This window comes from Pleuronectes platessa, chromosome 19 (genome assembly GCF_947347685.1).
Source record: "Pleuronectes platessa chromosome 19, fPlePla1.1, whole genome shotgun sequence".
In the NCBI taxonomy this organism is placed as follows: domain Eukaryota; kingdom Metazoa; phylum Chordata; class Actinopteri; order Pleuronectiformes; family Pleuronectidae; genus Pleuronectes; species Pleuronectes platessa.
Window position 1 is genome coordinate 2,135,177 of NC_070644.1, and position 14,100 is coordinate 2,149,276.

The 14,100-nt window shown below is 42.5% G+C and overlaps 1 protein-coding gene across 1 annotated transcript; it reads right to left on the bottom strand.

Annotated features, from left to right (window-relative positions):
- Nucleotides 1-231: 231 nt before the first annotated feature.
- On the bottom strand, nucleotides 232-10,677 carry LOC128424922 (arrestin domain-containing protein 3). The gene is made up of 8 exons (XM_053411368.1): nucleotides 10,161-10,677; nucleotides 6,438-6,519; nucleotides 4,738-4,885; nucleotides 3,492-3,594; nucleotides 3,117-3,373; nucleotides 2,373-2,526; nucleotides 2,142-2,296; nucleotides 232-1,450 (listed from the first exon to the last, which is right to left on the bottom strand). The coding sequence occupies exons 1-8, from the start codon at nucleotides 10,438-10,440 to the stop codon at nucleotides 1,373-1,375; spliced, it is 1,257 nt and encodes a 418-aa protein (XP_053267343.1). The 5' UTR covers nucleotides 10,441-10,677; the 3' UTR covers nucleotides 232-1,372.
- Nucleotides 10,678-14,100: the final 3,423 nt, after the last annotated feature.

A 14,100-nucleotide genomic window follows, 5' to 3' on the forward strand; every position in this document is an offset into this window, starting at 1 on the left:
AGCCTGAGTAAAAATAGCATTACTATAAAATCTCTGTTCAGTTTTTTCCCTCCATGGTGTTTGCCGCTCTTCAGTCAAGAATTGGGTCAGCAGCTCACGTGAGCTCTGCCCTACATCTGGTTTGCTGTATCCTCAGCAGGGGATCAGGATTCACACTGTAGATCATCATCCAGACACTTCCACTGTCCGATGCACAGAAGATTAACAAATTTAGAAACACTGCAAAGCAGCTTATTATTTTATAAAATAAACCCTTTATTTTATCAAAAGTTGATCATGGCAGCAACATGATCCCGACGATAATATATAATGCACAGAAATGGAATAAACAGCAATAGAGTATATGAAAAACTAGTGCAAAAAAACACAAATACAAAAATATATTGCACTTGGTAGTTAAAAATTTCAGGTGGAAGAAGTCATGTTGGAACAACATTCTCAATTTGATATATTCATTTGTAAACATCTTTCTTTTACACTTTGCCATTGTCTTTGCGAGCCCAAAGCTTCTTAGCATCCACGTTTGCAAAAAATCAACAGCAAGAGAGAAGCTTTAGCTCAGAGCAGAAACCTACAGGCAACTTGTGGTATTTTATCGTGGTTGGTCGGAGTTGTGCTTTTGTCTCGGGCCTGTATCTGTTTAACCTGGACATTAAAACCAGCACACACACACACTCACACACACACTCTCTCATTTACACACTTTCACACACAATTTGAGCTTTATTTGAATTGCTCGAGGTGGTCGTTTACGTGATGCATTTCTGCAACTTATCAATGGTAACATCCCCTGTCTTATTTTTTCGGCCTCCGCTTTTTATTTGTTGAAATCTCTTGATGAGTTTCAGATTTGTTCTCAAGAAGCAACGGTTTCCACCTGAAGTCTGGTTTGTGACGCCTTCAGGCCACAGTCATAAGCTCAAACTATCCTTTGACTGAAAAAAGCTTTTGTCCTCTTTTAAATGTGCCCTTTAGTTCAAGGAGCACACTATCGTTTAGACCTGTGGACAGATTTTACTGTAGCATATAGGCCTGTGGGAATCTGCCGTAAATAGAATCACTGATAGAAAAACTGTCTTTTCGGTTATGTGCAAAATTCACCGTGAGGCAGAAGGAGGCTTACTCTGACAGACATATACAGTGTTGTCAGACAGAGCTTTTTTTGCCTCGACTTGAGCACAGGATGGAGCGGATGGCTCAAAATTACTGGTCCATTTGTCAGTGGTCACCTAATACTCTCTCAGCTGACATTCCCGTGTCAGGGAGGGTACAGCTTCATTGACGTGGTATATAATCTGGCAAGAAGCTGGCTTTGAGCTGAGGGTGACGGTGTCTTGTTTAGGCAGAAGCCTTCTGAGCTTCAGAGCTCTCCTCAACGGGATGGACACATGTCAGGTCTCCTGACATCCATGGCCCCACACACCTCCATAGGGTCTGGGTTAGGGTCAACCTGGGGTGTGTTACAGAGACACATGCATTTTTAAAAGCTGCTGATGGGCAAAAACACAAGGTATGAAATGAATGGTGAGATCAAATTAAATTCTAAATATTAGAAGTTCAGTGTTTATTTCCATTATCTGATCATATTAGAAAGCTCAAATGACTACAACAAAAGCATGTAGTGCATGGCAGATTGTTAAGTACTCACAAACTTTAGCTGCAACCTGAAAATAAGCTGAAGTTCATTCAGCCTTTGCTAATATTTGATATAAAGATGAATTATGTGTCTTAAAGCCAAGCAGATGTAGCAGATTGAAGAGAAACCTGTGAGACATCTCTTGATGCTGCCATTTGTTTAAACCATTCACTCTCTACATTTACCATATGATTTAACTGTAAATCCATCACTTTTTGCTGCTACCATGACTTTTAGCCTATATTTGTCCGAATTTGTGTTATGTCAAAATTGGAAGCAGATATTTCCAATTGTTTCCTGCAAGAAGAATTCACCTCTTAAAGTACTTTATCTCCCTTTCAACTCTCTGGAACTGCTTCAGGATTTATTATCATATTTTGTTTGGTTTTACTGTTGCAACATGTTTTCATGCTGCCCTTGGTCAGATCACGAATGACTTTCTGTGTGCGTGTATGTTTGGATGTGTGTGTGTGTGTGTGTGTGTGTGTGTGTGTGTGACATGTACCTCAGAGTAGACTGGCGGGGGGAGATATCTGAACTCTGTGATATAAGTTAGCAGAGATCCCTGGACCTCTCCCTCCCCGTCAGACCTATCACAGCCCTGCAGACAATCTCGCCTGTGGGACTCTGATATTGACAGATCGCTGTAGCTGGGTGGTGCTGCAGTAGAAAAAAAAACACAAGTGTAAGGTATCTTTACTGTTTGCACATGTATTTCTGTGTTTGCAATACTCACCCTCAGGTGTCTGCAACAGGCCCAGCCATGTCAAAGTGCTGCAGTTGCTGCTGATGCTGGAAGTGCGGGTGCTGCTGGCGTGGAGAGGTATGGTCCCAATCACCAGCGGCAGCGAGAGAGACAAGTTCAAGCCCCCGGGGACGTCCACATAAACCTGCAGGCAAAGGGAGTGTGTTGGGGAGAAGTTGTAAAAGAACAAAAAACAACTTGTTGCGGTTGAAACCAGTTCTACTTGTTCATCTATGGAATACAGCCCACAAAGTATTTAAATGTTTTTTTTTTAGAGGCATGACCTCTTCATACAACCTGTCCTCGGGTAACATTTAGAAGAAATATGACGATATAATAATAACATCACACTGCTAATAATACTTTTTTTGGTGTTTGCAGTTAGATGGAAGCGGAAGCAGGAAAGAATAGGAGATTCTCTAATGTTTTCTCAGCAACTATTACAATAATTATCATTTGATTTGCATTATACATATTGGTTTTAGTTTGGTTTTTATTAACTGATAATTAGCGTGTTCTTAGCATATTATTTGTAGAATGACTGTGTATAATACTATTTAGGTAAGTAAATTACTGTCAGATATTAACACTATATTTGTATATAATTAGTATGTTATCAACAGGTTATACATTTATTGTGGGTATTATTATTGATTTAAAAAAGCTACTTTTCATGAAGAATAATGGATCACTTATGGCTAATTTTCTGACTGGAAATGGAACATGTAATCTCACCACGAGGGCGTATTCCACTCTGATGATAGGACAGTCCAGGATGGAGGGGGACACCGGAGGTATTTTTAGCAGTTTTCCCTCCCAGCTCTGGCTCTTCCCCTGCAGCAGGGGATCTCCTCGAAGATTGGACACCAGCTGCTGGATCTGCTTGCCCTTGCCCTTGGCGTAGAAGGTCTGGGTCTGGTACAGCGCAGCCTTGGGCACCACAACCCGGGATGAGCAGTTCTCCACCTCGGCAAAGATTTGGATAGACTCGCCTTGGAGAGAAGACAACAGATCAGTCTGTCAGACTGAGAGAGAAGTGACATAAGTGAAATCTCACAGGCAGAAAGAGAAGAAGGAGAAGTGGAGAAGTTAGGAGGAGGTTTCTCTCACCTGGTGTGTAGCCCTTTCGCTCAATCTTGGCACTTAGGGAGATCGGGCCTGAAGCACAGAACCAGCAGCACAGAGTCTTCTCCTTTGTTCCAGCTTGAGGAGCCTGTTCAGATAGAACTATTAGGTTTAACTGTTGGTGAAACATGAGGAACATTATTTCCATTCCTTCCTTTATGATGGTTTATAGTGTTAGATGAGAGGTTTGATTCCACACTTGTCTGGATGGTAAATATGGAGCTGCAGCCAGTTTTTCAACGGTAAATTCACACACACATTCATACAGTGCATCTATTCGCACTTTGTTATTCTATGGGGGGGCATTCGGGGTCAGCATCTTGCCCAAGGACACTTCGGCATGCAGATGGGTCAGACTGGGGTTTGAACTGCCGACCTTCAGGTTGGATGACGACCACTCTACCCCTCAGCCACAGATTAAGATTAAGATGCATTTATTTGTCCCAAACACATGCACAGACATGCACAGGCACACTCATGCAGGTAGGGAAATTGAACCTCTGCTTTTGACCCATCTGGTGCAGGACACACAGAGCAGTGAGCGACCATGTACGGCGCCCGGGGAGCCGATGTTGGGGGAGTAAGGTGCCTTGCTCAGGGGCACTAGACAGGGTAGGATTTTTGGACAGATCAATCCAGGTTCGTCTTTTTGTTGTTTCTCCGTGGAGTCGAACCAGAGATGAACCAGAGACCTTCTCTGCCCATAGTCCAAGTTTCTGCCACTAGTCCACCGCCTCTCCCAATAACAATAACACAAAAGCAAGTACAACAGATTTAATTCAGCAACCAGCAGCCAACACAGTGGTCGGCTGTGGCTCAGGAGATCAGCCGTCATTCAGAGGGTCTGTTGTTCAATCCCCAGCTACTTGTGTCTGGATGTCAATGTGTCCTTGGGCAAGACACTGAACCTCAATTCCCCCCTGCACACTGAGTGCGTGAAAGTGCTATGAATATTTTTGTCCATCAGAGTTTCATCATATGATACATTTTGTTGTCTTGTTTTGTCCCAGCAACAGTCCAGAATGAAATGAAACACAATGGAACAGGCAAGTCATGACTCTGGAACCGCAGAAGAAGAAACTGGAACATGAGGATAAGGGCGGTTTCATAACCTTCCTCTGCTCCAGAGCAAACCAGCTAGGACGTAGCCTCATATGTCCCCTTAACCAATATTTCCCCAAAATGTCAAATTGTTACTTTAAAGTACCCTAAGCGGGTGCAATGTGCCTACCAGCAGCAGTGGTGTGTTGATGTCGATGTGTTCAAACACAATGAACTCTTTCTTGACTTTCACAGGGAGCAGCCATGGACGGTGCAGTTCAGCTTTCACCCAGTACCTCACACTGCCGTGCTTCCCTTCAAAAGACGTGGCCAGAGCCCTGAAAGATGGGGATGCAGAGGGAAGAAGGAGTGTGAGGAAGTGAGGCTATACTGTCATTTACTTTGAGTACATCCAGTACAGATCCTTTAACTTAAAATACCAACACAGCATAGACTGCTCCACTACTAGTTAAAGCCCTGCATTCAACTCAAGTAAAAGCACAGAGGTATTATCTGAAAAGTATTCAGAAGATTTATGTAAGTAGATTATGTCAGTAGTAATAGTACTACAAATAATGAACAAAACAGTAACTACTGTAGATCATTTTAAAGGGTCTCAAAATCCTATGGTAGGAGAGAGCGGGGTAATGTGAGACATTTTATACATTTGCTCCCCTCTAGGCGAGCTAAAATGATATATCAGTCAAATGTACATATTTCCCATTAATTCAGGATGTTTTCTAGCAATGGAAATGATCAGAATGTCTTCAGGGGAGTGAAAATATGATTGTTTTAAAAAAGTGGTCTTGTGTCTCACTTTACCCCAGCTACGGGGTAAAGTGATCCACTTACTTTTTCCACTTTAGAACTACCAAAACAACACATGTTGTAATAGTTAAAATCCTGAGAGCTAGATTGACAAACACACATTCCAAAACTAATATCGGACTAGTAACAGAGTCATGGGGATTGGTCAATTAAGCACATTTATGATTATTATGATTCATGTGATCTCTTGCACACCCTAGCTTACCTGCACATTGTTTCTCTGTCCAATTGGCAGGGACAGGGATATTGTTTTTCTCTGCGTATTCAAATGCCAGTTCACAGCACTTAACTGGAGCAAGGCCATGGAACTGGTCAGCTAGTTGTTTCAAGTGTTTGGCCAGCTCCTCCATCTCATCTGTGAATATTCTCTTTACCTCCGCTACTGCACCCCAGGCTACTGATTTTACTTTCCCTTTCTCTTTTTTCTTTATGAATCTTTTGAGGGTTGTCTTATCAATATTTCTATCCCTTCCAGCTTTTCTTAAGGACTTCTTTCCTTGCATGACCTCATCGGCTGCAGTCTCCATCTCTGTGAGGGGTGTTTGGCTCCAGGTTGTCTTCCTGGTGTATAGTTTCTAGGCATGATGGCTTTTCTGCAATGTTTATGACATTAAAAATAAAACATATATAATGTAATATAACACTAAAATATGTTTAAGACTAAACTTAACTTGTGCTTCATTTGTCCCAATTTACCCCACAGCCACCGTTTTAGGAAAAACAACATCTCTTATCAATTCAGGCTAATCTTCAGCTTGCATCAATCACATGGTTTTATATGTTGGAAGTTCATCAACATGTATGATATAAGTTTTCTACCTGAATCAATTTGTTTTGACACAACAGTTGATTAAGTTCAAAGCACGGAAATTTTTGTGAAAAAACATACTTTCCACAGCACCAGCACCAACTTATCCTTCATTGCAAGGGGGGAATGGGAGGGGCTTGAAAACATAATGGTCAAATTACCACAAATGTGTTCCGTTGCCTAGATACAGGAGGTGTCTCACATTACCCGATGTCTCACATTACCCCGCTCTCCCCTAATTGGTCACTACTCACATCTGAGGCAGGTTGAAGCTGAAAGCAAACTCGTGGAGGCCGGCATGCAGAACAGTCAGACCTTCCTCTGGACAATCTTCATCTGAAAGACAAAGGACATGTGTCCATATACACCTGTACTCTGCACCCAGCCCACACCACAGACTGGAGATCTATTCCACAGCGGACTGAACTCCCCACTTCACCTCAGGGAGTCACATATTTCCAAAAGCATAGCGAGCAGAAATATGTGAATTCTATCAGCAGAGGACAATGAATCACAAAACCAGTCCATAGTTAAATGTCACCAGCTTATTCATTTAAAGTTCACTATTTAATGCTGAGTTAGAACTGATTAATAGCTATGATTAATCTTGTTTAATTTATTTTTAGTGTCCAAAAAATTTGTCCTTCAAAAAGAAAACGTGATAATTTCCCCTTTTTAATATGACATTCAAATACATATCTTGGGATGTGGGCGATCAGCAGGCCAACAGATACGACTGACGATCACGCCTTCATATCCATGGTTACAAGATCAAACTAATCAAACGATAAAGCACTGCTTACATTTAGGCACAAAAGCGCTTTGTCAGACTTTTTAGGTCTTCCTCCTTTGCTCTTGTCATAATTGTGACAGCCACTAGATGTCACCCAACAATGAAACGTAACTATAGGTTGTAAACCGCTGCCACAAATGACCAATGTGGCCTTTTTCAAGTTGACAGTCTTGAACATTGTGACCTGTGGAACTCTAAAAGTAATATTGTCGTTCAAATAAAATATGAGAAGGGTCTGATGTAGTATCATTTCAAATTGCACAGTTTGAACATGTGTCTCCTGTGTTCGACCCCCACATTTCGGCGCAGTCTGATCAGTTGAGCTTTAACCTGAACACAACTGATGCCATTTACAGACTAAATAATCCAGTTGCAGAAAGGATTTGGTGGAAGACGATTAGTCGTATAAACATCTGAGGTTCAATTCATTTGTGTGCTGAATTTCAGAAGGAAACACAGTACATGAGGACTAATAATAGGCGCTGTAAAGAGCAACACACCCTGTTGGAGAAAGAACATGGCCTCGGTTCACTTCCTCATTTCTTCTGTCGTTGTTTGTGTCTGAAATTCTCTAAGTGTCTGCACTCAGCCCTGCTGAACTGCAGCTTCCTGCCACCTCAGCACTCGCTCTGTTTCACCCTGCATCTCTGCTGTTTGTGTCTGTCTCACACTCTGTTCCTATGTGTTTGGCGTGAGAGCTGTCATAAACAGCTTGCATGCATGTGTGTGTGCATGTGTGTTTGTGTGTGTGTGTGTGTGTGTGTGTGTGTGTGTGTGTGTGTGTGTGTGTGTGTGTCTATGTGTGTGTGTGCGTGTGTGTGTTCGTGCATGCATGAGCGTGCGCCCCCGACAAGTCACCGGCAACACAGAGCAAAGCAGGAGTAGACCGGTATGAACCAGACTGAGCAGCTTCCTTCAGCTGGAAACTCCAACGCATGCATTACAACTCAGGCTCCCATTGGAGGGGAGTGTGACATGAATTACTGACTAAGCTCCGGTTGGTACAGCCGTGACAAGCCCCTGCCCACATTAGCACAGCCATGTGGTGTGTGGCATGGGGGGGCTGCAAGAGACGAAGGGTGGTGTACACTATCAGTAAACTCCAGGTACTGTTCTCACGCAAAGACTTGAATGAGAGAAATGAAGACAGAAGATAGAAAAGGGCTGCATTCAGATCATTTATTCATCAACAACAAGTGAACAACAACAAATCCAGTTACAGTCAAAAGTCAGCATCACAGTAAACACAGTAACTTCACAGCAGTTCCATTAAAAACAAAGAGTCCTTTTGGCAGCTGTTTGTTGAGCTTTCAGTCAGATCTCATGAGGTTTCTCAGCACATGGAGATTAAGTGTCATGGATTATACATGTGTTTTATTAACATATTTGATATTTGGTTAAGACAGTGAAATTCAACTTAGTGTATCTAGCATCTCGGTTTATAATACACTGAATATTTTGCTGGTGTTTGATGGCCGGACAAAAGAAAACATGTTGTTGTTAGACTTTTATCAAGTGAATATTGTATATATTTTATTACATTTTTATGGAGTAAATTTTTAGTTGAAACCGTAAATGAAATTAATTGATGGTAAAAAAAAGCCGTAATGCAAGACTGTAGCCTTATGTATACAGGATCTCTGATGCTTATACTAATATAATATATAATATAATAAAATAATTGTATTTTTAAACTTACACATAATTGCTGATACACATAATTTAGATTTGCTTTTTAAAACTGAGACCAGGATAAGCAATGATTGCATCAAAGCTGATGCAGTTCAAACTAGTTTGACTTGTGTCCTCTGCAGTTTTCCTATTTATAAGCCGACAAATGTACCGTATCTGTGTTCACCTAACACTGGCTGATGCATCAGCCTGGCTTGAATAAAGTCATTCAAGAATGAAGATAGCTGAAACATGAAAACTGTGTTTGAACGTATACAATATTAATACAAGTGGGCAAACTCTCATCTGATGAGGATGATCATGTGATTTGACCGAAAGCTTCAGAAGCAGCTGCCAAATTGACCCAACTTGCTGTTATTGAGTCATAATGATTGACAAATTCCTTCCTGAATGAGAAGCAACTGCAATATGTTTCTACACAATCTTGTTTCATCTTGACCTTTGATCCCCGAATCCTTACTTTAAAACGAATAGGCTGTAGCTGTGGAGCCTGGCCAGTATAGATAACACAGTCCCTCTCAGAGACAAGTGGTTGTTGGTGACGCCGAATCCTCCATGATGTTGGTGGTGGTGCTGATTTGGAATAATTGGTCATGTGTCTCTCAGTGTGACAACTCAAATGACCTGCTGCTGTTAGTGTGAGTCTGGTAAGGAGGTCACAGTCTGAGCCACAAGCTAATGATGTATCACATCCCTGCAGGGGCCTTTTATTTACATGATGTTTCCATCACAGTCTTTGTGCATCAGGTTTTACAAGAGTAACACAGGTACACAGGTAGGAAGTGTGAGGAGGATAGAAGCTGACTTATCATTACACGCACAGACTCACTCACACACGCGCACACACACACACACACACACGCGCGTGTGAGCCTGGTCCTCCCTTCTCCCCTCCCTCCCTCCTCCGCTCCCTCCCTCTCTGGCAGTTTCTGAACAGGTTTGAACCGCTTCTAACAAAGGGAGTTGCCTGAGCTATCGCCTACATCAGGATATCATCAGTAAAATGTAGATTCTGCATCAGTTTGCACTAATATTGCGCCAAACATTAAAATGAACGCACATCGGTTTGTTTAGATTTTGGGTGGATTTCTTCTTTTACGAATGGGATGCAACTTTTGGATTGAGTCGCAGTGAGACGGCAGGGTGCAGACTAGTGCACAACAAACTGCTGCTGCTGCTGCGGCGGAGGGTCTGTGCTTAACAAACGCTCGGGCTGAATAATGCATGTGTTGGTTCGGAGTGAGGACAGGCGCCCGGTATCACCATCAGCTGTTGCATCAGCACCGCGGAGCCTGCTCGCTGGTGATGCAATGGGAGTTTTGGGGCTCTGCGCTTTGTTTTGCCACATGACTGCGCCCTCTGCGTTCACTAACTTTTTCGTCACAGACAGAAAAGTTTGCGTGATCAGCGTGAGGAGCTGTCCCGCATCACTAGCGGCAGCAGCGGCATCGGCAGCGGTGTGTGTGACAGTGAGACTGAACTAACTGCTTACCTCTCTCCTCTCCTATCAAGGTGTCGTAGTGGTGTAAGTACTCCACCTCCTCTGTGTAGTTCTGAGTGTACGCCGTGTTGGCTCCGGCGTTCCTCGACTCTGTCCACCGGACCTTGGCGACTCCTCTCGCGTTTATGTCCAGACTCTTCACCCGCACATCCCCGGTGACCTCCACGACCACCCTCCCTGACACCAGCTCTCCACCGGAGAACGCCGGCAGGTTGTTCTCATTCAAACTGTCAAAGTAGATCGCCAAGGCCCGCACTTTGGCCAGCACCATTATGACTAATAAAAACAACACGGTGTCAATCTAAAACGTAAGAGTCTATGGAGGAGAGGTCGTGTGCAGAGCCGTGCGGCACCAACTCATGCGCCCTAGCTCTGGGTGCCCAGCACAGAGCCGGGTCCGCGGCCACGTCGGTGGTGGTTCATCTGGCTGAGACGCACAGCTGATGGGCGGCTCTGCTCTCCTCCTTGCTCCGTCTGTGCGCCTCTCCGCTCTCTCTGCTGCCGTCTGCCTCCAGCCGCTGCGCTCTTAAAGCCTCTGTGCGTAAAAATAACCTCACTGAGCATGTGCGCACCCAACGGTCGGCCTGCTCACACCCAACTGAGCTGAGCTGCAGCCTGTGGCTTCGACATTGACATTCAGAGTCAGAGCGGCAACGTGTCTGCACTTTATTAGGAATAATTTTCTGTTTTTTTCAGGAGAACTTTATGTGTGTAGTTGACAAACTTCAACATCATATGTATCTACTAATGCAGTGAATAAACTTTACATGAAATACGTAGCACTGAGGTACTAATTTAATTGGAAACACTTCAGACTACGACTCTTGAACCTCAGCAATAAATGACCTGCTCAGTGTTGTCTGCCTCTGCCAACAAACCATTTAATATTCATATAACTATATCCATAGACTTACATAATAAATATATCATGTGTATAAGTATTAAGATTCTTGAGTTATGGCCATAAGAGGTGACAGTGACCTTGACCATCGGTACAACCTTGAATCCAAGAGAAAGTTTGGGCGTAATCTGAAGTTGAAATGAGAAATATTGTTGATGAGAGTGGGAAAGTTGCTCTCTGATGAGGTCGTGTTTAGGTTAGCTGTAGCTGATGTATTTATTACTTGATAATACATTATTTACAGATGTTTTATAGATCAATTGCAAGTCATTGATAGCAACGGTTGGTTTGCCAGGTTGTGGTAAATCCTCCTCCAGCACGACACTTCTCGGACAAGGCACAGCTCCAGGGACCACACCCAGGTACACGGATGTTGGCCACAGGCACTTCCTTTTGGTGGCTGAGACAAATAGAATTTCACCCTTAATTTACCCACTTGTAAAATAGCAAATATGGCCCAAATATCCTCAAACAAATGTGGCGAATATGGGCCAAACAGAAGAGACCAATTTTGGCCCACCTTTGATTGACATGCGGTATTGCTATGGCTTACTTGTGGCTTAGATCATGTACAGAGATGAAGAGGACACAGAGCTGAGAGAACCGAATAAAAGAGAACTTCCGGTTTCTTGTAATTAGAATTCACCACCGTGAAACATTAGATTCACAATTTTAGTCATCACTGGCACAGTCAAAGAATTACCACCACAGTGCCATTGCCCAAGTATCTAAAGTCTCAAAACAATCATTCTGCATCAATCCACCAGCTTGTGTCTCTTGTCCTCAGTTATTCCCGGATTAAGTCACAGCTTCATCTCTGATATCCAGCAACGGAAACATGAGTGGACATGTACATTTTTGCCTTTTCATGGTTGAATGTTCTGAGGAGAGTCCCGGAGGCAGCGAAGGCTCCATCTGTAAGGACTTTGTAACTTCTGACCACAATCTGTCAGTCCCCACTCTACTGAGTCTGTGACTCAAATAAAAGTAAATGCTGAAACACAGTTAATGGCTTTCTGCTGTTTAGTAATGGCTTTAGTATTGGTTTAGTAATGGCCATTAGTAATGGTTTAGTAATGGCTTTCTGCTGTTTAGTGGGGTGTGATTCACCCCAAAAGGTGAATCACACCCCTGAAACACACACTAATGTCGGTGTAAAGAGGGTTTAAGAGGAGTTAAGATTTCAACTGAGATTTTGATCTTGCTTGTCTTTTGCTTGTTCCATCTCCTTCTCAGCCTGTGCTTGCTATCGCTGTTTGAAGTATAACCCATTATCAGGTCACACAATCTACAGGACATTTTACAAAGTCAGACACATATTTGAGCACCTGAAACCATCAAAACTTCTACAGATTTCACATTTAACTCATTCATGTCATTAAATAGCTTACCTGCTGTACTAATAAGGGAATTTTGAATAGTTCTCTAGAAAATGAATTCACATGAAAGACTGGACAAACAAACCAGATTAAGTCTCGACTATGATAAATTGTCCGAACATGTTTTAATGACTACTCATAAAAACATCTTTTATATCACACAATGAAGCACAATCCCCTCTATCTGCTTAGCAAACAGAGTTGAATGTTTGTCAGGATACTGTAGATTCACGTCAGTTCTGCACACGTGAGATTACGAAACCCATTCAAATATTTGCTAAAATACAGGGGAAGGTGATCCCAGACAGCATATACCAAACTATTAAATACAACACGCTCCTCTTTTGGAGCAGAGAGTACAATAAATTACAGTCGAAGCTCTTCCTTTCTGCTGAAACATAAAAGTTCAAGAGATCAGAATCAAGACATTTGACACATGTAACACTTGAGGATGGTAAAAAGCTGGGCCGTATTCTCACAGCATAGATGTTTTGACCCATTCCCTATTGGTTTATCCATCATAATATTAATCAGGCATGCTTAGATAATCAAACCCCTTAAAATTGTCAAAGGAAGTAACTTCCAGAACCAAACTGTGTGGGCGGCCATATGTGAATACCTTATTCACATAAGGTATGCAGCGAAGCTACTTCAGGAACGGCGTTTTTCTGAATATTGTCAGAGTGAATTTGACATTTGACCACCTAATTCTAATCAGGTTTGGGTCAAATGTGAACAGTGTTGGAGATTGCACGCTGACGAGAATGTGACATACAGATAAACAACCTGAAAAAAGAATCGCTGGAGCAGAGGCAAAATACAAATGTATGTGTGTTCTTGTCATATCAGCCAGACGCCCTCTTATGGCAAATTCTAAAAGGTTACCTGAAGGCTTTTTAAACATTAAAGCAACGCTAAACGTAACTTTTACTGGGCAACAGCGCCCTCTGCAGCCACTAACTGTGACTTATTCTATTGAGCTCCATGCCTGTGAGATTAGGTGGTTTCCATGTATGGAAAAAACAAAGCCTATCAATGAGCGGAGCTCTGACTGCATAGTCCAACTCACTGAACTGAAACCCAACTGTATATTACCAATGATACCTAGCTCCTGCTAGAACAAATATACTGTAACAAACTCTGTTCAGAATTCCTCATATTTAAAATATTCCTGGCTGAATGTTAGAGATAAATGCAGTTTTTAATGACTTTTAATTATTTTTAACTCCGTCACAGTTGAGCATTACTCTCGAACCGGCTGGGTCGCATTCTGATCAGCACAACTCATTTTGAAAATGCTTTTCTTCAGTAAAAAGTTGCCTAGCATTGCTTAAAGATCAGAGGTCAAGATATGCCAGTGTCTATGAACCACATCCTTCACTGACCGGGAAGCACACGCAAAATTACAATAACTATGAATTTGTTATAGGCTGTTAAAAGTTTTACTGAAACCCTTTGCCTCAAGACCTTTTGCCTGTGTCCCAAAACGTTCTTATTTGTGTCACATAAGCTGCTTTCAGACTTTCATTTGAACTCCAGATAATCCCCCGACATCCTGCAGAGGGGCTTTATGCGAGAACATAATGTCCAAGTCAGAGGCTTGTGACCTCCTCTAAAGTTTCTCCTGCTACCCCCCTAGTAAAAACTCTGG

Coding starts and splice junctions, on each gene's coding strand:
- LOC128424922 (XM_053411368.1), bottom strand. CDS start 10,440: ATGGTGCTGGCCAAAGTGCGGGCCTTGGCGATCTACTTTGACAGTTTG. Junction 6,520..10,160: donor CTTGATAGGAGAGGAGAGAG/GTAAGCAGTTAG, acceptor TTTGTCTTTCAG/ATGAAGATTGTCCAGAGGAA. Junction 2,297..2,372: donor CCTGTTGCAGACACCTGAGG/GTGAGTATTGCA, acceptor TTTCTACTGCAG/CACCACCCAGCTACAGCGAT.